Raw genomic sequence first — 24,473 nt, forward strand, 5'->3', positions numbered from 1 at the left:
TACCCTGGAACCAGTATGACATAGTGGATAGAGTGCTGGACTTGGGACTAGGAAATCCTGGGTACAAATCTCTAATAGCCATGATCCTCACTAGATTAGTACAATCACACACACTGCCTATGTACCTTAGAAAGGTTCACATGGGGATAATCTACATCTGTCCTATTCTGACTTCTATAGAGGAAGGGACAGAATTAAAATGTGATAAATAAAACAAATAAATTAGCTGAGTTACAAATAGTAAGAATGCTGAGAATTTTGTAACTAAACATCATCAGCAAAACATCATTTATCAATGTGATGCCAAACATGGGGTAAAGGATAGGGCATTTTTGAATGTGAAAAACCAAAGTGAAAATCCCTGCTTAATCATGAAGCTCGTTGAATAGCCATATTCTCTCATTCATTCATATGGTTAAATTTATATACTGCCTTTCATTAAAATAATCCCAAGGTGGTTTACACAAAATTTTAAAAACAAGATTATAAAAATGACATTTAAAATATTAAGTTAAAAATCTAAAACAAATCTGATTAAAAAATTTAAAACACAAGCATAAAAAACAGTACAAAATACAAAGAAGCCGCAGCAGAGACAATCATAAAAAAAGCCTGGGTAAAAAGCCAAGATTTAACACGCTTTCTAAAAACTGTGATGGAGACTGAGGAGCGAATAGACACCGGGAGAGCATTCCAGAGTCTTGGGCAGCAACAGAGAAGGCCCTGTCCTGAATGCATGACAACCAAGCCTCCCTCATTGTTGGAACCCGGAGCAGAGCCCCCTCAGATGACCGTCTCAAGTGGGCAGTAACCCTTGGGAGCAGACAGTCCCTCAGGTATCCTGGGCCCAAACTGTTAAGGTCTTTAAAGGTCAAAACTAGCACCTTGGATTGGATCCGGAAACAAACTGGTAGCCAGTGCAGCTCTTTCAAAAGGGGAGTGATATGCTCCCACGGCACAGCTCCAGATAAAACCCTAGCTGCCATATTTTGCACTAGCTGCAGTTTCTGGATATTCTTCAAGGGCAGTCCCACGTAGAGTGCGTTACAGTAATCCAGCCGTGACGTGACTAAGGCATGGGTAACTATGGCCAGATCTGCTTGCTCAAGAAAGGGACGCAGCTGGCGCACTAGCTGAAGCCGTGCAAAAGCACCCCTGGCCACCACCTCCACCTGAGCTTCCTTCGTCCCCACCCCTAGCCATCAAAATGTAGCTGACAGGGCTGTTGAGAAGATACATGACAAAAAATTATGAAGAACTTAATCTAATAAGTAATGCTAAAGAAATTAGCAAAGTAGAAACACAGGTAGTTTGAGAGGAATATCCAAAATATTTGGACAATCAGAAGTTTGACTCCCTTGTCTTCGAATATACTTAGATGAGATCCTGGGGTTTGGGCAGATCTATTTACAGCTTCTCACTAAAGGAACAATGGCATATTGTCTTTTGGCTTTAAAAACAACAACACCCAAATCACTAGAATGCTTCAGTTGACAGAAACACATACATATCAATGAGAATTTCTCTCTGCTTTCTGACCTAAGGTTTACAATTCATTAGCTTTTGTTTTGAATGTAGTATATACCTTGTTATGTTTTATTGCCTAGATTACCGGCTAAAAGATAGAACAAATCCCTTTCTTTCTGCACTAAACAGAGTAATTTTTCTTCTTATATAGCAAAATAACATCAGTTAATCTTCTACTCAGGCTTACTCTCATGTGGAGTATATCAGTTTAAGAGCTACAAGAGTAAGAGCCCTGTAACAGATGGGTTTAGATAGATCCCTGACAAAACTTAATGGCCTGGGCTTGATTTTACAACACATAAAATAGGTTTTGCTGGGCCAGGCTTGGCTTCTAACTGCAGTTCGAGTATATTCATTACATGCTGTGAAATGAAGTGCAATTGTCTATTGCCATCCCTAAAGAAACTATATTCCATGTAGCCATAGCTGCATGCATTTGCACATGCACGTGTTTGCACTTTAAAAAATGGCCTCAGAAGTCACAGCATGGCAATTATACGCTCACATTTATTTCTTTTTAAAAAATTTTAAGTTGATATTGAACCCATTTAAATTCAGTTTTGATAATGGAAAACATTGGCCTCTTCCTGTATAGGAGTCATCACACAACTTTTCCCATGGGTTCATTAAAGCTTGCCCTCTTATTTTTGTGACCCAGCTCTAGCTACTGTGCTTATGATAGTGTATACATGCACAGCTAGTAAGGATACATGTAAGAAGCCTGAATGGACAGTCACCAGGAGAAGCAGGTTCATGAGTCAGAGAAGCAGGCCTGCAGGTTCATGAGACAGAGGAGTAGCCTGTAGCGAGCCTAAAGGTTTAGGAGAGGTGCCAAAAAAGTGGGAGGGAGCAGCTTATTTGGGCTCCATCAGTCCTAAGTGCAAGCAACATTCTGTTTTTAAAAATAACAACATAAAATGCTGGGACTGGCAATTCACATAAGGAATACTGGTTTCCAGTAATCACACTGTGCTTTGGTTGCACAGGGTCATGCATTCTTTGTTTGCTAGGCTAGGTCAGCACTCATACAAAATGCATGAAGCATGGGCGAGGGACTGCTCTATATTCAGGCATGACAAGAAAAGGGGAAAAGGCTATGGAAACTGCGGATGATGCTTATAGTTTACAGGAACCAGAACTCTCACTGAAAATGGTAGTTCCTTTCTCATTCCTATAGCACTAATTTTGCAGAAGCCCTGGGAAGCAGACTTCTCTGTAGAATAGTTAATGTTTCAGCAGGCTTGCCTTAGAATGGAATGCAACATAGTGCAGTGCAAGTTGCAATGATTAACATTTCACTTTGATAATGAAGAGTACAGTGTTCTTATAATGCCTAAGGAGCTTTTTAAAAAGTTTAATTGTATGTCAGACAGTTTTTACTCCCACATGAGAATTCTGGTGTGTGTGAGTGTGTGTGTGTGTGTGCGTGCGCATGTGCATTCAAAATCTTGCATTTCTATGGCATGTAGTTGCCACCTTCCTTTTATGGAAGCAGAAACACTGGAAACTGTCTGGGGGCACAAGCCCCAGGAGATTCTCTTGCACTAGTCCTCTCTCTCAATTATGAGTTCAGGGCGGAGGGTTTGGGTACCTCGCCTATTCATTTCAATCAGATAGTAAGAATTGTGCATCAAATTACTAACATTAATTTTAACATTAAACATATGGCATGGAATATGCATGAGTAGCACAAAGATTAACTGTGGGTGACTAACAATAGAATAGAGTTAAACTTATTTTGCATTGTTGGAAAATGTTCTAGGGAGTCACACTAAACAAAGAGAATATAGCTCCAATTTGAAGATTTGTGAAAACTCTTACTGAACCTGATTCTCCATGCATTTAATGTTGAATACACTTGCATGGACCTAATGGGATTAACATGTGATGATGATGGATCCAGCCACAACAGTGAAAGGGCACACTCCATGTACATTTGAGTTGTGTATGCACATTCTAGCTCTGGCATACATGGATATGTTTGTGGTCACTTGGATATTAATAAATAAAACATATCTCCATCTCCCCAAAATGGTGTGTGTGTATTCCAATCTGTAGGGGAAGAATAGCAGTTCAGTCTCCAGGTAGCAAAGAAAAACCAGTTTGGTGCAGCAAAGCAAGAGGTCTTGAGACAGTTCATTAGTATTGAAGAACTACAAGGATTCATTTAAAGAAAAGGTTACAAATAAATGTGAAATAGCCTGCAGCTTAATTTCAGCTGTAGCTCATGACTGAAGAGAGAGACCAAAACAAACAGCCATCTCTGCAGAGACAAAATGGAGATTAACATTGGAAGAACAAAGAGGGGAGGAGTCCAGCACTTTTATCCATGACCCTAACCCCACCCCACCCCAGTGGTCACTTTGAGACATTGCAGCTGAGACCTGAAGCTGCCAGGGTCCTAACTCCAAGACAATCTTACTGGACTATCCTACCAAAATTAAGCACTTTAAAGCATCAGTTTCAATAAAAGTGACTTATGCACGCACTGAAGTCTATAGGACGCAGAACTGCTTACTTTGGTTCAATTGTGCCATAATTTGCATACAATTCAGTGCAATACAAGACCCTGCTAACTGAACAAAGAGGCACCTTTAAAAGTGGTGATGCTCTTGTATTTTAGCAGGAGGAGAGCAACTGTGGCTATCCAGCCCCAGCACAGCATCAGTGGTGTTTCTTCGATTGTGAGCCCTTTGGGGACAAGGAAGCAACTTACTTTATTTTTCTATGTAAAGTGCTTTGACAACTTTTGTTAAAAAGTGGTATATAAATGTGTAGTCGTAGTCAATTCAATGCATTCAAAAAGAAAAAAATGAAAAAGAAAATGTTATTTTTCTCGGTCATTTCTTTTTTGCTCTCTTTTTAATAGCCCATATTGTAAACCATGCACATCATAGTAACAGAACAGGTCATAATTTTTAAATTATAAAGGCGGCGCTTTTTTTTTTTTTTTTTTTGCTACATAAGAAGGTTCATGCACTTTGTTTCTTTTATATAATCATCTTGTGCACAACAATGCTTCCTCAGCACACCTAATGTTTTCCTTAATAGGCCATAAACGTTTTAATGCCATACATTTAATGAAGGACACTTTTTGGAATGAAACTCTGCATGATACAGTTGTGTGTGCAATTTTAAACCTTTTATTGTTTAGTATCACAGTAATGATGTAGTTTCTCATAATGAACCAGCTGTATCAGGTTTGATAACCGGTATAAAACTCTTTATTTTAACATATCATAAGTACTCTGATTTTGCAAACATGTTCCATAAATGTATAACAACAGATCTCCTCTGGCATTAACTTGATATGTCCAAAGTGGTTTGTTTAGGTAGGTCACCACTTTATCCAGTGTTTGCATCAACGACCATGATACTTTGGATTTTTATACTGTGGTGACTGTTCTAACTATAAACATTTAATATGCTTCAAGGCAACTTTCTATTATACCTTTAGAAGTGGTCATGTTAATTTTTGAATCACAATGTTTCAGGCAATAAACTATCCTGATTATAGCATGTGTGAAGCTTATTTAAATAAATGGTACTTTTATCTTTGTTCTCACACAGCATCAGTCATTAACAACCAGGAGTGTTAACAATGAGACACTGGTTTGTCTGTGGTTATGCATGATCTGTCACAGATTGGTAGAACTACCAATATTCCAGATGGATGAACACTGAGAATTTAGGAGAATATTTTTGTTCACAGTTTACCAAACACATTTAGTAACTGTGGTTCAGAAATTTTGATTTCTTAAAATTATTAAAATTAAACCACCAAAATAACAAAGAAAAGTCAACCTACACAGCTTGAAGAAACATAGAAAATTGAAACAAGTAACAATGGCCTAAAGATTCTCCAAACTCTGAAGAAAAATCTTTTGGGAATGGCTGATAATAAACTTTAAGCTATCATTTCAAAAATAGATAAAAAATTCACTGGTCCTAAAAAGATTTAAGGAAAATATTTATTTGTCCCTTATTTCTTCTATTTTGAGAAGGCCCATGAAGTTTGTGTGGTGTTTTTGTTTTTAGCAATAGCAATAGCACTTACATTTATATACCGCTCTATAGCCGGGGCTCTCTAAGCGGTTTTACAATGATTTTAGCATATTGCCCCCAACATTCTGGGTACTCATTTTACCGACCTCGGAAGGATGGAAGGCTGAGTCAACCTTGAGCCCCTGGTCAGGATCGAACTTGTAACCTTCTGGTTACAGGGGGGCAGTTTTACCACTGCGCCACCAGGGTATACACACACACACACACACACACATACCGCCCTTCCAAAAATGGCTCAGGGCAGTTTACACAGAGAAATAATAAATAAATAAGATGGATCCCTGTCTCCAAAGGGCTCACAATCTAAAAAGAAACATAAGATAGACACCAGCAACAGCCACTGGAGGTACTGTGTTGGGGTGATTAGGGCCAGTTACCCACAGTTACCCACAAATAATGCCCATAGGCGATCCCAAAGACAAAGGCTATTAAAACAACATAAACAGACTTGATTGCCTGGACTGAACTTCAACTGCTGTTGAAGTTGTTGAAGCTGTAGAAGACCATGCCATGCTTCTGGAGATGCAAGCCTATAGCATTCCTATATGAATTTTAATTACTCTGGGGTAAGAAGCATTCTCTATCTCTTTATGTACAGGAGAGGAAAGCCAAATGAGAGGACACTATATCAGCAGTGCTCAGTCCTCACCTCCATCCCCCCATTACACAGTCAGATTCAATAGGAATTTGCATTATTGTAGGTTCGGTATATTAAACCACTGCAAAAATGAGGAGTTAAGGCAGAGAAAAACATATTTCTTCTTCACCAGTTAAATAAACATGCAAAGATTTCAGCAATAGTTTACTCAACCATGTCATTCAAACCCCAACCCCATGAACCAAAGCAAATATAGAGAAGCTATGCCTGCAGTTTTCAGAAATAAATCGCGAGGGTGATGTCCATTTATAGAAGTTCCTCTTAAAAGGGAGGCAGTCAAAGAACACCCATTTCCTTTTAGAAGAAATTTTCTCTCTTCCTAAAGGATAATTAGCTCAACACTGGTGTGAAGAGTCAGAGAGAGGAAGCCACCCATAGCTTTGGTGGTGCACTGTGACTTCTCATTAAATTAATAACCCAATACTTTTTTCTTCTTACACTGCATCTTCCCAGCAATGCATTAGAAAATCCTATCAAATGAAAGCTATACTATCCATGCCAACACTCTTTTACAATGTTTTTGAAGGTTTTTATATTAAGTAGTAATGGCACTGAATTCCGGAGAAACTAGTGAGTTATGTCACCATATTTGGGGAAGGTTGCTGGAGAGAAGTCTTCAGCCTCCTTTTGGAATCTGGGTGAAAGCTTATGACATGGGTCCAAAGTAGTCTGAAAGGTTATCATACTCTGGTCTATTTCTGATCATTAGCTCAAACCCAACAAAAGATTTACTGGATTCATTAGAAATTGTACTGGAAAAGATTAGCCCATCATAACTATCATATTTACACTTACTTACTCTCTACAAACCATAAATATTTGTGCATGTACCAACTATAAAGAATCAATAGCAAGCATGGGTGAAGCTGTGAGAAGACCAAAACTGTTCAGTGCAAAATCTGTGCTTGTGTGTCAGGACCACATCAGTGTTAGTATAAATAACTTATAATATGCTTATAATTCTCCAATATTGTTATTTTAAGCATATTCATTTGATTTTTCTCTCCTTGTTAAATAAGGGAGCAACTGTGCAAAGTTGGAGGGGGAAGTGAATAGCTGTTGGTTAGTGACCCCTGCTCATGTTGTCTTTTGCCCTAGAAACAGCTGATTGAGGCTTCTGTCAAGGCTGATAAAATATGCCCCCGGTTGGGGACATAAAAATGTCTTTAAAAGGGCAACCAGTCCATTTGAATGGTTTAGCTTGTGTCTTTCCCCCCATCATACAGGCCTTGGCTCCTTTCTAGCAGTGGCCTTCTCTTTCATTTTGCTTCAATCTACCTCAGAATGGGGCCTGTTCCCCAATCTGCCTCAGACACCAGTTAAACCATCCAGTGTAATGGTTGCCCTTTATTTACAAGACATTTCTCCTTCTCTGAGGTGGGGGGAGCCAGATTTTATCAGCCCCTTTCAGCTGTTTCCAGAGCTAAAAAGAATGGGGGCAATGACCAGAAAACGCTTGCTCTTCTCCGTTTTCCACGGTCATTCTTCTTCTTTCAAAAATCAAATAAAAATATTTTCCCATTATTCTGGCATGACATATAAAAGGGCAATTTGGGGTGGGTGGGTGGCCGTCTGAGTTAATACAACCAGTTGTGGTCTTCAATTCCCTCATTCCCACCCCTACATAATCTTAATTGCTAGTGAGAAACATGTTATCATTGAGGAATCTACAAATGTTAGATATTCTGAAATTTCTTTCACAAATCCTTTTTCAGTCATTAAAGGAATACTGTATGTGATAAAAAAAAGTAACACACAAGCCTGGAACTCAGTCAATCCTCCCACATATTGCAGGAGCCTGCAGGGAGGTTGAATAGAGCTGATGTCACAATCACTTCAACCAATGGGAGAACATTCTTGCTCTACCATGGAAATGTGAATCTTTAAACAGATTTTTAAAAACAAACTATTTCACGTAGGAATAAAACACACACTATATAATGATGAGCTGCTCAACTGAGTAATACTACTATAAATGTTATATGAGATTTAGAAGACATCCCTACTGCTCCTTTTCTTTCTTTAATAACTACTTTCTTCTATGTGGCCATTTAAAGCTTGCCAGGTATATTCTTTAAACTGTACATATTGGTCTTCATGGAACATAATGGAAATTCTTTGTTGCAGCATATGTCCTCTGGTCCATAGAACCTATGGAACAACCAACATGGTGCAGTGGCTACAGTAAAGGTCAGAGGGGTTCTGCTCCATGTGCCAATGGTGAGAGAGGCTTGGATGTTGAGCATGTGTGGCAATGCCTTCTCAGTCATTGCCCCAAAGCTTTGGAATGCAATCCTGGCTGACATTCACTCCTCAGCTTCCATCACAGTTTTTAGAAAATAAGTAAAAATGTGGCTCTTCACCCAGGCTTTTTATATGAGAGTACAGTTTTTACTGCTGCTGCATTGTGTTTTGTGTGTTACCATTTTATATAGGTTTTTAAACTTTTAAATAAAGATATATTATTTTTATATTTAATATCTTAATTTTTGTATTTTAATTGTGCATTGTTTTAATTATATTGTAAACTGCTTTGGGTTGCCCTTTATTTATAAGACATTTCTCCTTCTCCGGGGTGAAGGGAGCCAGATTTCATCAGCTCTTTTCATTATTTTAATGAAAAGTGGTATAGAAATAAAACAAACAAATAAAAATAAAGATTGGGTTTTAAATCTCCATACAGCTGTGACGCCTCTTAGCTGACCCTGGACCAGTTACTACTGGCTGACATGTTTAGCATCATACCATGTTTGGAACAACCGGGGTGAAGGGAGCCAGATTTCATCAGCTCTTTTCATTATTTTAATGAAAAGTGGTATAGAAATAAAACAAACAAATAAAAATAAAGATTGGGTTTTAAATCTCCATACAGCTGTGACGCCTCTTAGCTGACCCTGGACCAGTTACTACTGGCTGACATGTTTAGCATCATACCATGTTTGGAACAAGCGCAGTTGGGCTACTGCAAGAGGATGTTGCGGTTGTGTTAAAAACGGGATTTGTTCAAGAATGCTATCGTGCCCTTGTGCAAATGTTTCCATAAACCCAAATGAGGCATGCCACAGTTTCACAACTGCTGTGCAACTGCAAGCAGATTTGCAGCTGCGCAAGGCTAGTCTGGAATGTAAGTTCCACACTAGCACAACTCCTCCAGCATGAGTTATGTGGCCCAGCATGTTGGCCACTTTCTTTATTCTAACATACCCCGCAGGGCGTAAGGAATAAGAGCCACAATACCCAGAACAACTTCAAGATACAAACATGATTATCCACATTAAACATATGTCATGAGAGAACTATTCACATATAGCCCTTATATCAAAATAGTCACGTATGAAAAGTGTTCTTTTTCTTAATGAGGGCTAGAAATCCACAGAGAAAAGCCCTATGTGCCAAAGCCTGCTGTGGTTAGATAACCCACATGTTCCTCATTTTGCAATTCTAGCCAAGTATTCTATATTTATCCAACTTGTTCCAACTTGTGACTTGACCACATCCACTGGTGCTTTTACTCAGCATGAAAGCTGAAATTGCAGAAGCAGAAAAATAAATGCTCAAGAGAATAACCTAACCCTGACTTCCTATAATGTGACATATGTCACTAGTTTTGTTTTAACCACAAAAAGTGAAAGCTGAATTATTTTAAAACTTTACATGTTAACAGTATCCCTGTTTCAGCAGCGGCCTGACAGGTATTATAAGCTCTTGCACCTTTAAAGATCACATTGGTCAGCCACTAAATTTAGAGGAATTATAAATTCTGCTTAGGGAAATCTGAGTAAAATATTTTCTGACATAAAGGGATAAACAAAATGCTGGGTATGAAATCAAGTAGATAGGATCTCAAATTGGTTAGTCATGACTAAGCATCACTGAAATGAGACACATTAGTCATCACTAACATAAGTCCTATTGGGTTTAATGAGACTTAGTCTGGATCCTACCCAGAACTCACAAGGAAATATTCACCTGATATGTAAATTGTACTTCATTTGTTGATCTGCCCTGTTGCCCATTTACATCAACTTCAATTGCTCCTTCTCCTGCTTCCTGCACAGCTTTAACTTCACATACAATCCTAGTAGGAAACAATGGGAAAAAACAGCAAATGAGCAGAGAAGCTATCATCTTAAATCTCAAAAGCAAAAATGATGAATTGAGGAAATCGTTACACAATTGGCCCCTAGTATTTGGACAAGCAATTTGTACTGTCACTGTCTTGATTAGGAAAGATTATTCTCAAACATTCATTAAACAAAACTAAACATGTTTAAAATGGTTATATGGTTTATTTCAACAGGACAAGGTGAATGCACAAATCCATTTCTCAAAGAAATTTCAAACTCTAGACTATTCTCACCATTTGGGAAGTATTAATACTAACATGAACAATAGAGGAATTAAAAGATTTCTAATTTTGACAACTGCCATCCAATTAAGAAATCTTAGATTATTAATCCATTGATTAAACTTACATATGGGTAAAAACAAGGAGGTCTGAAACCAGCAGGTGCTTTTTAAACTTTTGTAACAGGTGGACATTTGTAACAGGGATGTTACATTAACCGCTCTATCCAGGGTTGGTTTGCTGGATTAATCATAAACCGGAAAAGAGGCAGTCTGGTCTGCAATCAAACCAAACCAAGCCTGGTCCATAGTGGCCTGGTTCAGGATCGAGGGACTATGCTTGTAAAGGGGAATCTTCACAGGATTCCCCTTTACAAGAAAGGGCTAGGGCAATCCTTGACAAGTCTTCTAAAAGGGCAGATAGGGGGATGGCAAGAAGACACCTTTAAATGTAGATAAAGGTTCACATTAGCTTGGTTCCTCGAAGGATCCCTGGTGCATCCCAAGTGCACAGCACACCTTCCAGCAACCCACCTGTGCGGCAGCACAGTTCCGACCTCTATGCATTTGCAGAGGTTGGAACAGCCCCGCCAACACATTGGCAGGTGACTGGAGGTAGCACTGCATGCTTGGGCTGTGCAAGGGGAGCTTCAAGGAGCAGCCACCACCACCACCGAACCAGTAAGAAACTTAATCTACTTTTAAAGGTGCCCTCTTGCTGCACCCCGGCTCCCCTTTAGAAGACCTTTCAAGGAGCCCACACCCCTTTGCTTGTAAAGTGGAATCCCCACCCTTTAAAAGTATAGCCGCTTGAACTGCTGAACTGATTTGGTTGAATGGACTGGTCTGGCTGGTTGGTTTGACCAAACTGGTTCACGTACCAGTGGTTCAGCTTGAATTCAATCCAGATTCGAACCGAACTATAAATTTTGCATACTCCTAACTTGTAATGTAACATATTGTAATCTTAAGAGAGACATTCCCTCCTATGTAAAAGGAAAATCCTTTGAAGATGGTCCTTGCCATCTATAGTTTTTATAAGTGCTTACATTAAAAATAGTGGTTGAATTCTAAGGATTTCCTCCGTGAGCAGAAAGACATTTTGGTTCTCACAGGGAAGAGCAAATTTTTCACTGATCTTCATACATGACTATGCTATCCTGTTCCACAGGATACACAAACCTTCCGAAGAAGAGTTTTAGGATGCAAAGAGAAGGGAAATTCAGTGAAAATTGCTCTTTCGCAAAGAGATGTACTTTTCATTTGTGGAAGAAATACTAATGACACAAACACAAAAGTAAAGTAGTAAGTAACTGAATATGTATAAGCAGAAAGGAAACTGTAGTCAGAGCCATCTGATCACTAAGATAGGTCGTCATTATTCTATGTACTGAGTAATTAAAATAAAAATAAAACAAAATAAAGATAAACAGTCATTTTCACTGATTTTTGCAGTTAAAAAAACATTAAAATAGTTACAACTATGGAATTATATAAATACTATATATAAATGCTCCCAATGTTACACAGATTTAAAATCACTTTAACTGCCTTTAAAAAACAACAGTCTTATCTCACATTTCTACAGTTGTTGGCTCATAGATTGAAATCTTTTACAATTCTTTGAAATTCAAAACAGCTGACACTTACTTGGTAGAAACAGAATAGAATTCTTCTTTAAATATACATTCTGTGTTTGCCACCATTATACTTTTGACATCTTCAGCTTTTATGCCCAAATTAGATCCCATTATGGTCAACAAAATTCCACCACTTAGCGGTCCATTCTTTGGTTTAATCTGAGTGCAGAGAACAACAATAGCAATTTGATCATCAGCAACTGTAACTTACACTCTAGGTTCTCAGACTGGAAGATGTGATAGAAATTGGGTTGGGGTATATGCTAGAATTTTTTTTTTTAGCATCTCAGGTTTTGGAAGAGTGAAGGATAACGAAGTGAATAGGATATTCAGGCACTAAGCTCCAAGAGTGGAGAAAAGGGTGGGTAAGGCCTGGAAGTTTGTTGTTCCAACACCTTTTAGTAATGGCCCACTGCACTTTGTGCTTTTTAGTTTGTATATTGCAACGTTAGGAATAATCTTAACTCAGTTTGCCTCTTCGTAGTTCAGTCATTCTCTAGAATCAGCAGAAATTATTTCATTACTCGAATGCCCACCCAGCCCAGAACACCACACACACAAACACGCACATGCACAAAACCTGTCATTTTTCCTGGAGAGACTTTGGACTTCATGAGAAAACTTTATAAGATTTCATAACTTAAAAGCACTGCTCAGCCCAAGAGGGGCACTTTCATCACTGAGAGAATGGGAACAAGCCATTTTGTACAGAACAGAGTCATTATTAATCCATGGTGTTTCCTGTTGTCTGGCCTTTGATTGTTTTTATTTTTATATAGCTATATTTCAATATTTAACTATATTGTTCACTACCTTGGCAATTTAAACAAACAGACAAACAAACAAACAAACAAACAAACTACACCAGTGTAGTGTAGTGGCTAGAGCACTGGACTAGGACTGGGGAGACCGGAGTTCAAATCCCCATTCAGCCATGAAACTAGCTGGGTGACTCTGGGCCAGACACTTCTCTCTCAGCCTAACCTACTTCACAGGGTGGTTGTGAGGAGAAACCTAAGTATGTAGTACACCACTCTGGGTTCCTTGGGGGAAGAGTGGGATATAAAATGTAATAAATAAATAAATAAATAAATAAAATGTTCTTGGGAACTTTTTTTTCCTAACGTGGGACAAGCATTTTTAACCTTAGTGTATGTGGATATCTTGTGGTAGTTAGGCATTTCAAGGGGGCAATGATATCATATACCCTATGAAGCACTAATGGTGATTTATGATATAGCAAACTACACTGAAATATAAAAGGAGGTTAAATTGCAGATTGAACCATTGATATTGTGCATAAAGAATGTGGGGGCAGGTGAGAAATAAAGACATTCCACGGTATTTTAAAAAAACCCAAAAAACAACAGGTTTTTAAAAAGAACAATATGGGGAGTTTATAACTTGAAGATTCAATTATTAGGATAGATTGTGGAAGAATTATACTTGTTAAGGGAGTAGGGCAAGATTGAGGCAGTGTACAGCTAGGGATAGCTAACTGACAGCATCTAATTCACATGGCATAATTTACCTCTGCCACTCAAGCATCTCCTTTCTGAAGCACATGACATTCCATCCCAGGTGTACAAAATGGTCCACCCCAATGTATAAGAAAGAAAATGAGGACTGAACTCTTGAGAGTCTGATAGCCACACTAGTACAGACTTCTGTATGGCCTTTATAGGGCCTCTGCCAATGTCTGGTTCTTAGAAATGCTAACCATCTTACAAAAAACCCATAACTAAAAAAAGTGGAGAAATTTCTACTATAAAATCTCAGGTTAAATGCTTTCCCATATAGCATAAAATCAATAACAAGTTGCCAAATTTCAAACATCCAATTCTATTATACTTTATTACATCATGATTGTTCACCACTTTAATTCATATATATATATATATATATATTTCATTCATTCCTACCATTTTATCCAATGTATAACTTTGTAAAGCACCTGATGCATTCTCTTTTAAAAATATGTGTGGGAGCTTTATTTAGTTGGATGCCTTGTTGCTGAGGAGTTTATTAAGCAGGCAGCAAAATCTCTTAAGGAATGATTTCTTACAAGGATTTTCGGCTTAGTAATGTTCTGATAAAAATGTAGGACATCATGCAAAGACTGGTGCAACGACGTCTTTAGGCCAAAGAGCATTTGGACATACATTTATTGAGCTGCAGCTCTTAAAGCCACAAAACAAACTGCTTTCTGAAACTCAAGAAATGTCAAAAGTAGCCTATGATACAGCATGTAGTGTCAAATTAAAAGAAAGATTTTAAAAGGTCATTGGGTGTCTTTAAAGCAGGCCTGCTCAACTTTGCCACCCTCCCCAGCTGTTTTTGGACTTAAACTCCCATAATCCCCAAGCACAGCGGTTGATAGCCAGGGATTGTGGGAATTGTAGGCCAACATCTGCAGGAGGGCAGAAGTTGAGCAGCCCTGCTTTAAAGGAACATTTTTGAAGCAGGAAATAGAAATATTGAACAGAATCAGTATGTATAGAGACCAAGAACAAATGTGCACAAGGTTATTTCAAAGAACAGATGTGTTTGTCCAATGCATCTCAAAAATATTATTGTAGACCTACAGAAAAGGGCTACTAGATTAAGATGGGATAGAACAGTCTTGTCTTTAGTCACTGGCCTGATCATAACTGGAAACCTGGAATTTATGTTGGGAGAGTGAGGAATGGTGTTAGAGGGAACTAAATTAAAACAAAACAAAACCTTCCCCATGCCTCTGTGGACAGCAGCTGCTTCAGCAGCACATGAAACACTAACAACAATCCCAATAATCATCTCATGCCAGTTGCCATTTTCTCTCTCTCTGTCCAATGCACTAAGTAATGACTCTACAACATGATGTGGGGTCATTTCCTGGATCATTCTAGAGAAGAAAAAATGGCAACCAGGACTATTGTTGGTACTTCAAGCACTGCTGATGCCACTGCTCACAGATGTGTGGCAAAAAGAAAGAAAAGATTCAACCCTCTCCGATGCCCCTGAAGCAGTAACTATTCCCCCCTGTCCCGCCCTTTAAATTTTAAGAAAGGAAAATTAGGGAATGTAGAACTTTGGCCCTCCAGCTAGGTAGACAGTGTGGTGCAGTGTTGGACTGGGACCAAGGAGACCCAAATTCAAATCCTTATTCTGTCATGAAACTCACTGGATGACTCTGGCCTTCTCTCTCTGCCTAACCAACCTCACCAGGTTGTTGTGGGGATAGATATAACCATGTATATCATTCTGGGCTTCTTGGAGGAAGAGTGGGATATAAATGTAACCATTAATGATAACTAATAACTCCCATCATCCTCAGCCACAGGGGTAAATAATCAGAGATGATGCGAGTTACAGTCCAGCAACAGCTGGAGGACCAAAGCTGTGCAGCCCAGATCTGTATTTCAACTTTTAAGACTGGTGGTAGAGCATCTTCCCCATAAGAAGACTTTCAGGGGTGGAATGCAAAGCAATTCCCATCATTGCACAAGTGTGTATTTTGCTTTCTGTACAGGTGTTTTGAAGTTGCAGCACTAACTTAGTTTTCCTATATTAGCTAGATGCTATGAGAGCATGGAGCTGCTGCTTTGTTTCTCCTGCCTGCTCTTTCCTCTAACACCACAGTGCATGATCTAACTCCTTTGAATTGTGCACTACCCTGTCGCTCCGGCCACACTGCATGTGTTGTTGGCAGAGGGAGAAGGGCAATGCAGTCTGATGCTGTCACCTTGCACATTGTGTTCAATCAGCTGTCATCAGGCAGAAGGGCAAAGAAAACATATCTTAATGGCATTGAACCTCAGCAGCATCTCTACTTCCTGTGTTGCTTTGCAACATAGCTACATCTCATGCCAGTGTCAGCTTCTTCTGTTGAAGTGCTGGCAAGAGAAGGAGCCTGGCTGTGGATTCCTTGCACATAACCTAAGTCCAGATGTACCTGATAGGGATGTGCACGGAACTGGCTGGCCTGGTTCGGTTCTGAACACAACCGGGCCAGTTCAGTCTAGCACCCCCTCGAACAGAAGCCATGTGCGCAAGTGCCCAGCCCCCAACATGGCTGCCGGGCCACCGGGTGAAGGCTGAAAATCGGCAGGAGAGCACCTGAACCGGGCGAGGGAGTGATTTAGAAACCCGGCGGGGTGAGGGGAAACCTCCATGGACCCCACTGCCTCCAAGAACACCCCTGAGGGGAGTAAAAGGTAAAAATAAAATTAATTCTTTTTAAAAAGAACTTAAAGATTGCGAACCCCCTGAACTTCGGGGTGTGTGTGTTTCAGTTCAACCCCAAACTGCTGAACCCCCAAACTGAACCCCCAAACTTGTTCGCACATCCCTAATACCTGAGTGGGGAAAGCAGAAATTCACTGAAGAAGTGCTTCTAATGCTGCTGAGGCAATGTCTGAACATTGCTGAGGTGCTTTTTAATATATATATATATACATAAAGGCTACTCAGAATGCAGCAGTACGGTTTCCTGCTTTCCCCCCCTTTTTTTTCAGAAAAGGCTTTTAAAAAATTATGGGATATGGCAAGGTTTGCTACAAGACTTCAGAGACACACAATTTCTTTCCTTGTTTCCCTGTATGTAATGACCTCTTTGGGTGAGCAAAATTTTCAGAGCCAGAGTAATATGATGCAGATTTCATTTACCTGAGTAATGACTGGAGGAGGGCAGGTGACAGTAGGAGCATCACACAGTTCTGTGTAAACACATCTGTCTTCACACCAAACACATTTGTACCCAGGATCCGCCGCAAGACACAAGCTGCAGTCACTCCGACCATAGGAACAGCTGTATAAAGTAACTATAAAAATGGCAGATGTGTCATATACATTCTCTATATGCCTACCATCATTTTGTACTACAGCATTCAAAGCCTGTCAAAGCCCACAGAATGCCCTGGTGTAGCCACATCAAGCAATGTCATCAAGGCATACCAGTTCCACCGCCACTGGCATAGGTGGCTAGCACAACATTCAGCCTGCTCTCTTCTCCCCCATTCTATTTTCCAGCTCGGTCCTTGATTTACAGTGGCATATGCTGGAGGCAGCAACTGAATGCAAGAGGGAGAAAAACTTTAGGGCCTTCAGGAATGTAGTCAACTTTCCCAATTACACGGCTTCTTCACTGCAAGTTATTAATAACGCTTATACATAATCATCTGTTGCAATTAATAGAAGAAAATAAGACAAAGGAAGAAAGTGCCCCTGCACAACCAATTTATAATCCAAGAACTAACAAAGGTAAGAAGAAAAGCAAAGAAATGAGAAGGCAGCAAAATGTAATGCCTGCACTTGGATTAGTAGCACTGCACAAATCTCTCAGAGGGGATCAAACAGGAATCAAACAGCTGCATTGGGATAAATTAACAAGGATATCTTTATAAATAATTTTGAAGCTGCTGCTGTATCTCCACTGGGATCAGAAAGGGTTCTGCTTCAATATCCCTTTCTCTGGTATCTAAGGAGATACTAAATATAGTGGAGCTGTCTCCTCCTCTCCTTTAAGTCTCTTCCTCTCCTTTAAGTGGATTATATCACTTGACATTGGGAACCCCTGAATTATACTGTAAAAGAGTATAACATACCATCACATCTAGGGAGTTGGAATTTTGCTAGGACAAACTGGACAAAAGGAAGTTCACTGAATGCAAGGGGGAGCACTGCCATGTTTTGACTCTTGCTGAGTCAGTTCTTCTTTAATTAATAATTTTAATAGAGTTAGTTGCTTAACATGCTGCCTTTCCTCAGCCTGGTACATTGTTGTCTAAATTGCAGAGGGGGCAGACAGGTCAGTAGTCTTATTTTTAGGCAAGGGAATTGGACTAGATGACCTTTGGTACATGTCTTTGCCCCTTATTGGAGCAAGGAAAGGATGTTTATGGAGTAAAGCTTTGCAGAAACTGAAGGACAATCAATTTACTCAGGGAAGGAGTTTCAACAGTAAGCATCAGCAAAGATTACTGGAAATAGTTAAGTAGAAGAGATTCCTTTGTTAATTAAGCATGGTGGATTCATTTCAGATGCAATTGCAAACAAAATGCACATGTTAATGGGTAAGGACAACTGTAGTGGTGCCAGCCTAGAGCCTTGCTGTTGGCAAGTCCATTCACTTCTGGAGAATATTCTTTTCAATCCACGCTATTTACAGAAACATTAGTAACTATTGTTCTTTTAACTTCAGAGAACACACCAGTAATGTTTCCAAAATTTTACTATGAGAATGTACGCAAATAAAATCAAAAGACAGGCAGTGTCTCATCACTTACATTCACTGTCTCATAAGAACACACTTCAACCTATTTCTCCACCACTTTACATTTAATCCTAAAATCAAGGGAATCCAATGAATCCTGTCGCATACACCAAAAGGTTGACAGATGAGGTCAGAGACTAAGGGCAGAAGGGCACTGCAGAGCACTAGAATCCTGATAAAAAATGCCCTGCCAGTTCCGGCTATCATGACAATGAATCATAGAGAAAAGACAGAGTACCTCATAAACCCATAGCAGTTTGTGTTTGTTGAGGGGTAACGCTAACCTGAGCTGAATTTATGATATGTGAATGCATCTTGAGGTTATAGTGGTACTTGTCATGATTGGAAAGCACAAGGGGCTAGTTCCAGATCATGTGGACTAAATCCAGAAGCTAGATATTATGGCTCTGGGGCAGGCCGCCAGTTAAAAAGCAGCTAGTTCAGTCATGAGTGTTTTAGCATACTTGGATGGGCAGACAGATGATAGTCACTTTAATTGGAGTAATTAACACTAAAGTTTACTAACTACAACATTTTAATTCTAAGTGGCTATTTTGTGAGGAGGGAAATACAAGAAAATCCCCTCTGATTACTTGATTTAAGAGAGTCATCATTAACCTTCATGCCTGGCATCAGAAAAAGAGACACTAGAATTGCTACACCTTCTGACTAACTCACAATATACTTAGACTTGCTATACTGCATCACTGTTTTCTGAACAGTTGTTAAAATTGCAGCCTCTTGCTCAGCACATCCCACTGTGCTTATTCAAAACAGTATAAGTTCACTAGCTGAGTAAAGGTTTATTTTTACTAGGAATGAGAGATTTAGATTTTGTTTCTTTTTTTGGTTGTTGGCAACAATCCATCAGCAAACCTATTCAAGGTAATATGGCTGCATATGTGATTCAGAACAGCTGAACAAGACTAATGTTTGTCCTGTGATCAATGACTGAATGAAGAGAGAATTAAAACAGCAGGCTTGACTATGCTGAGTCTCCATCACATGTTTGGAGATGGAAATTTTTACTTTATTTGATATAGCTTTTGATATAGAAATAAAGGCAGAGTCCCCAAAACTCCAAATAATTTCCAACCGTTACCAACACCGTAGGAAATTCTTAAAGGATGATGGAAGGATATAAGTAATTTATGCAGAAAAAAACCCTGTTTTCTTTCTATCTTACTATCATGTGGAATCAGAACCCACCACTCCGTTAAACAACAACTATTTGCAACTTTTATAATTCAGTGCTCACACACTGGTAATCAATTGCTGTGGTACTGAAATGTTCAGCAGACAAAACTGTTAGCTTTCCTCTAACCTTACCCAAATGGTTGAGATGCTTTACCACAGGACATGTACAAAATCGATTTGCTCTCTGCCCCAGTTGTATAAGTAGGAAAAGGAGAGGGCTTGCAGATTACATTGTGATGTAATCTGCTCTTTGATTAGCTCCTACTACATGGAAAGCTACTGCTTGCACCTATCCTATTCAACCTTGATAAGAATACATGGATAATTCATTGAGAAACCACCATCTGTAGGACAGGGAAAGTTAGCCTGGTACCTGTATGATGAATTTACATCTTTGACAATGAATAATCCTTCAGTCTAGGATGAATCTGAGCTCCTTATATAAATGGTCTGTACGTGTATGGGCATAAATCAGATAGAACACACATTATTTTAATGGAAGTTATTTCCCATGTTTTGAATCAGGTCAAAAAACGGAACTCATGCATTCCTTGAGCACTGCATTGCGCATTGTCTGACTCACTAATATGATATGGGGATGCATTTACAAACTGATTCAGTATAATTTTTTTATCTGCACACACAGACATGAGAATGACTTCAGTGTCTGAAAAAATCAACATCTGAACTGTCTCCAAATTATATCTGTCATGGTAAAAGCTCTCACAGCCGCACACAATACAGAGACAGAACTTAAAGTGTTAATCAGTTTCCTTGTTACTGATCAGCTCGTTAAATGTAGCAGCAGCAAGCCAGCCATTAGATTCTAATTCTTATCCATCATCTTTAGATACCAGCTGTGAAACCATTGATAGAACAGGACAAAGAACACAAGGGATATATTGGATTTTGTAGTTTCAGTCTCCAGTGGCTATAAAGAGATATTAAATGCCAATGTTACTTGGTATTTTCTAAATGGCTTATAGAAAGGAAGGATTCATTTATTCTTTGAAATTCAATAATTGCTCATCTTCTCTGTAACTACCAGCACAACCAAGGTAACTAGTTTTCAAGGTGATATATACTGAAATTCAGATATGCCTACACATGTACAGGTCGGGTTTTTTTAGTAGAAAGGGAAAGCCTAGATAGCATAAGCACAAAACAAAGCACCTTTCAAAGTTTTTTTCTGTGTTCCTCTTATTGCTATTGTAGACATAGGAACATGACATTAAAATTTAAAATTCAGCAGTCCCTTCTTTCCAATAGTTTATGTAAAGTATTTGCACATCAGTCAATTAGAATCAAAATTATATATGGCTTTGGGAACAAAGAGAATCCCTGACTTGTTAAGCCAGAAGGGGCTGAAAAATTATATAGTTACTCAGAAAGTCTCAATAAGACTTCCTAGTTAGGTTTTTAAGCATCCTTAATGGGTAACACATCTAATCCATGCTGAATTATTCCTTCTTGGATATAGGCAGGGCTAGGGTCAGGGATCAGCCAGCTGAGGCAGTGGCTGAGGGTCCAGGCCCAAACAGTCAATGACCATTCTGTGGTCCTAGTGAAAAGTGATGGAGGCAGCCAAGAGACTTGAAGATGTTGCTGCTACAACCACCAAAGTAAGCCTCCCTCCAACCTTTGTGAGCAGAAGAACAGGCTGGATTCAGAGAAGGAAGATCTACCATTGACCAGTGCCTAGTATTGCAACATTGAATTCTACATAAATATTCTGCAAGTACCACACTCTCATTATACACAGCCTTCATAGAGCTGAAGTCTGCATTCAACTGCATCTCTCAAACTAAACTGCGGGAAAAACTGGAAGCCACCTTAACTGTCCAGCGCCTGCTCCTCTTCATTCGCACCCTCCAAGATGATACTTCCCTGAAAATCAGATGACTCTAAGACTATCTATCAAGGGCCATTCCAGCCCGAAAGGGCATCAAACAAGGCTGCATACTTGCTCCACTCCTGTGTAATTTCTACATAAATGACATGGCAGGCCATTTAAACAACTTGGACTATCACACCCCCAAGCTTCGAAGAAAACATATTTCCATCCTGTTCTATGCAGCAGATGATGCAGCAATTCTCTTTAGACCCATAGGACTGTATTGATTTCCCAATACTGTAAGAAGGACCATCTGGAAATAAACTATCATAAAACCAAAGTAATGGCCTTTGCCAAAAGACCAAAGTCCTGCTCATGGCACATAAACATAAATAAAATTGAGCAGGTCTCATGCTTTATGTACCTGGGGATGGTCTTTCACACTTCTCACAACAGGAAAGCCCATGGCAGCTATGTTGCCCAAAATGTACATAGGAGTGCCACCATGCTAAAATTCTTCCACTCAAAAGGAGGCCACAAAGGAGACCACTACAAATCTCCAGGCAGCTCTTAAACTATTTGAGGAAATGTCCCTGGCACAGTTTCTCCATGGAGTTTCCCCTTTCCCAACTTTGCTTCCCTGGAGCTTGTCTAGTCCAAATTCCTAAGAGCAGTATTTCAGGTACCTCGCTGTGTCTCCAATGCAGGGCTTACACTGGAGGCAGGCCAGGTGAAAGTGAAAGCTAGCCATACATTTTCTGGTGCTTAGCCTCCTTAACTCTGGAAGATGGATACCATTCCACATGGAAGCAAACCCTGCTGGTGAAAATATCATCACTTGGACTCTTCCCTCCTCACCTACTATCTCTGGGATATGGACAGGCCAGAACACTTCTCAAACAGTGCATTTTGGATGCAGAGTGCCAAACAGATCTAGACAGGTGCCCAAACTTTCTTGTCACTGAAAACTCAAGATACATAGTAAAACCTGCCACATCTCTTATGCAGCTCGAAGCCCAAGCCACAGGAGGGCTTTCACTTTGGTTCATGCAGAGCTCTTCACATGCCTGCCCCCAGCTGTGATAGAAGGAATATATAAAAAGATTACCTTCCTGGAAGGCTGTGCCCTTATGATGCCAGGCAAGTCGAAACCATGGAGCATACTTCTCTGTTAATTCTAGAGAGCAGGGATTCTCAAACTTGGGTCCTCAGGTGTTATTGGACTTCAACTCCCATAATCCCCAGCCTCAGTGGCCTTTGGTTGGGGATTATGGGAGTTGAAGTCCAATAACACCTGAGGACCCAAGTTTGAGAATCACTGCTATAGAGATATCCACAAAACTCTTATCCTCTACTCACCAGGCTGCCAGGCCACCCTGGCCAATTCAAAGTTCTCTTACTTCTCTCTGACTGTACTACTCTCATAACTCACAATGTAGCCAAGTTCTGCACAGCAGCTTGCAAACTTTGCCAGGCAATGACTGCCAAGAAATAAACAAGCCCATTGCAGCCCATTACTACACTGTTGTCCCAAATTCTCAATTATAACCTTTTTACTGTACTTTCACTTCTACCACAACCTTAAATCGTAACCTTAATTTTATAATTAAGCCTCTGGAATGCTCTCCCAGTGAATTCCCACTCTGACATTTGTGGCGGCTTTTAAAAAATGACCAACGAACTTTTTATTTGTCCAGGCTTTTCTTCCTCAGGGGCTGCTGGGTCTCTCAGCCTTTGCTCTTCTGTTTGTATTTTTTAGGTGCTGTGTGTATCATTTTTATTATTTAACTGATTTTAACCTTTTAAATGTGATTTTTATGGAGTTTTACTGTATTTTAACATTTGTAAACTGCTGTGGGATGCCTTATGAAATGCAGTATAAAAACTGAATGAATGAATGAATAAATAAATAAATGTTTTATAGCAGTAATTTTACCTCTAGCCTCCTAATTAGCAGTTTTACAGAAGTTTTATCATAGTTTTATAGCAGTTTTTCTGTAGTTGTAGTTGTGCCATAGCTGTGCCATAGCTGTGCCATCGAGTCGGTGTTGACTCCTGGCAACCACAGAGCCCTGTGGGGTTTTCTTTGGTAGAATACAGGAGGGGTTTACCCTCCTGCACAGTATGAGATGATGCCTTTCAGCATCTTCCTATATTGCTGCTGCCTGATATAGGTATTTCCCATAGTCTGGGAAACATACCAGCAGGGATTCGAACCAGCAGCCTTTTGCTACCTAGGCAAGTTACTTCCCTGCTGCGCCATTAGGTGGCTACATGTAGTAGTATTTTAAAACAGTATTTTACAAATACAATAGCAGCATTTTCACAATATTTTTATAGCCGTTGTAATGAAATCTTTACAGCAGTCCTACACAGTGGTTTATTGTAGTTTGTACTAGCTTTTAATACCACCACCTTTAACTTTATAGCTCCTGTATCGTTCTAATGCTGTATGCTTTTACCTATGCTCAAAGACCGTAATAAAGATATTGGTAACTTGCATTTATTCCATGTTGAATTTTTCCTTCTTGGATATGGGCAGGGCTGGGGTCAGGGATCAGCCAACTGAGGCAGTGGCTGAAGGTCCAGGCTCAAACAGTCAGTAGGACCCTGTGGTCCTAGTGAAAAGTGACAAAGGCAGTCAAGAGGCTTGAAGGTGCTGCTGCTACCACCAAAGTAAGCCTCTCTCAAACCTTGGTGAGAACTTCAGCAGATGTGCTGCTGGCACTGTTCATCTTTTTTGATCTGATGCATTTCACTTGTCCCCACTGCTGCATCTTGTGACACAATGATGGCTTGGGCACACTGTTTGTTGGTAAACAAAGATGGTGGTCACCAGCAGCATGGCTGCTGAAGTGTGCTCTGAACCACCACCACCACCACCACCAAGGTGTCTCCCAAATCGTAGCAGGACTCGTAGTGTTCTTCAGCAGCTATGCTGCTGGCACCTAA

At 39.7% G+C, this 24,473-nt stretch overlaps 1 protein-coding gene across 7 annotated transcripts in view; it reads right to left on the reverse strand.

Moving 5' to 3' along the window:
• The window catches only part of PLXNB2 (plexin B2), a 467,944-nt gene that overhangs the window by 53,287 nt on the left and 390,184 nt on the right, over window positions 1-24,473 (reverse strand). For all 7 annotated transcript variants that reach the window (XM_053253237.1, XM_053253239.1, XM_053253232.1 and 4 more), the window contains 3 exons: window positions 16,885-17,039; window positions 12,248-12,396; window positions 10,220-10,328 (listed from right to left, as the gene is read on the reverse strand). In XM_053253237.1, the coding sequence (XP_053109212.1) occupies window positions 10,220-10,328; window positions 12,248-12,396; window positions 16,885-17,039 (413 nt within the window). The remainder of the gene's footprint in view (window positions 1-10,219; window positions 10,329-12,247; window positions 12,397-16,884; window positions 17,040-24,473) is intronic.

This window comes from Hemicordylus capensis, chromosome 5 (assembly GCF_027244095.1).
Source record: "Hemicordylus capensis ecotype Gifberg chromosome 5, rHemCap1.1.pri, whole genome shotgun sequence".
NCBI lineage: Eukaryota > Metazoa > Chordata > Lepidosauria > Squamata > Cordylidae > Hemicordylus > Hemicordylus capensis.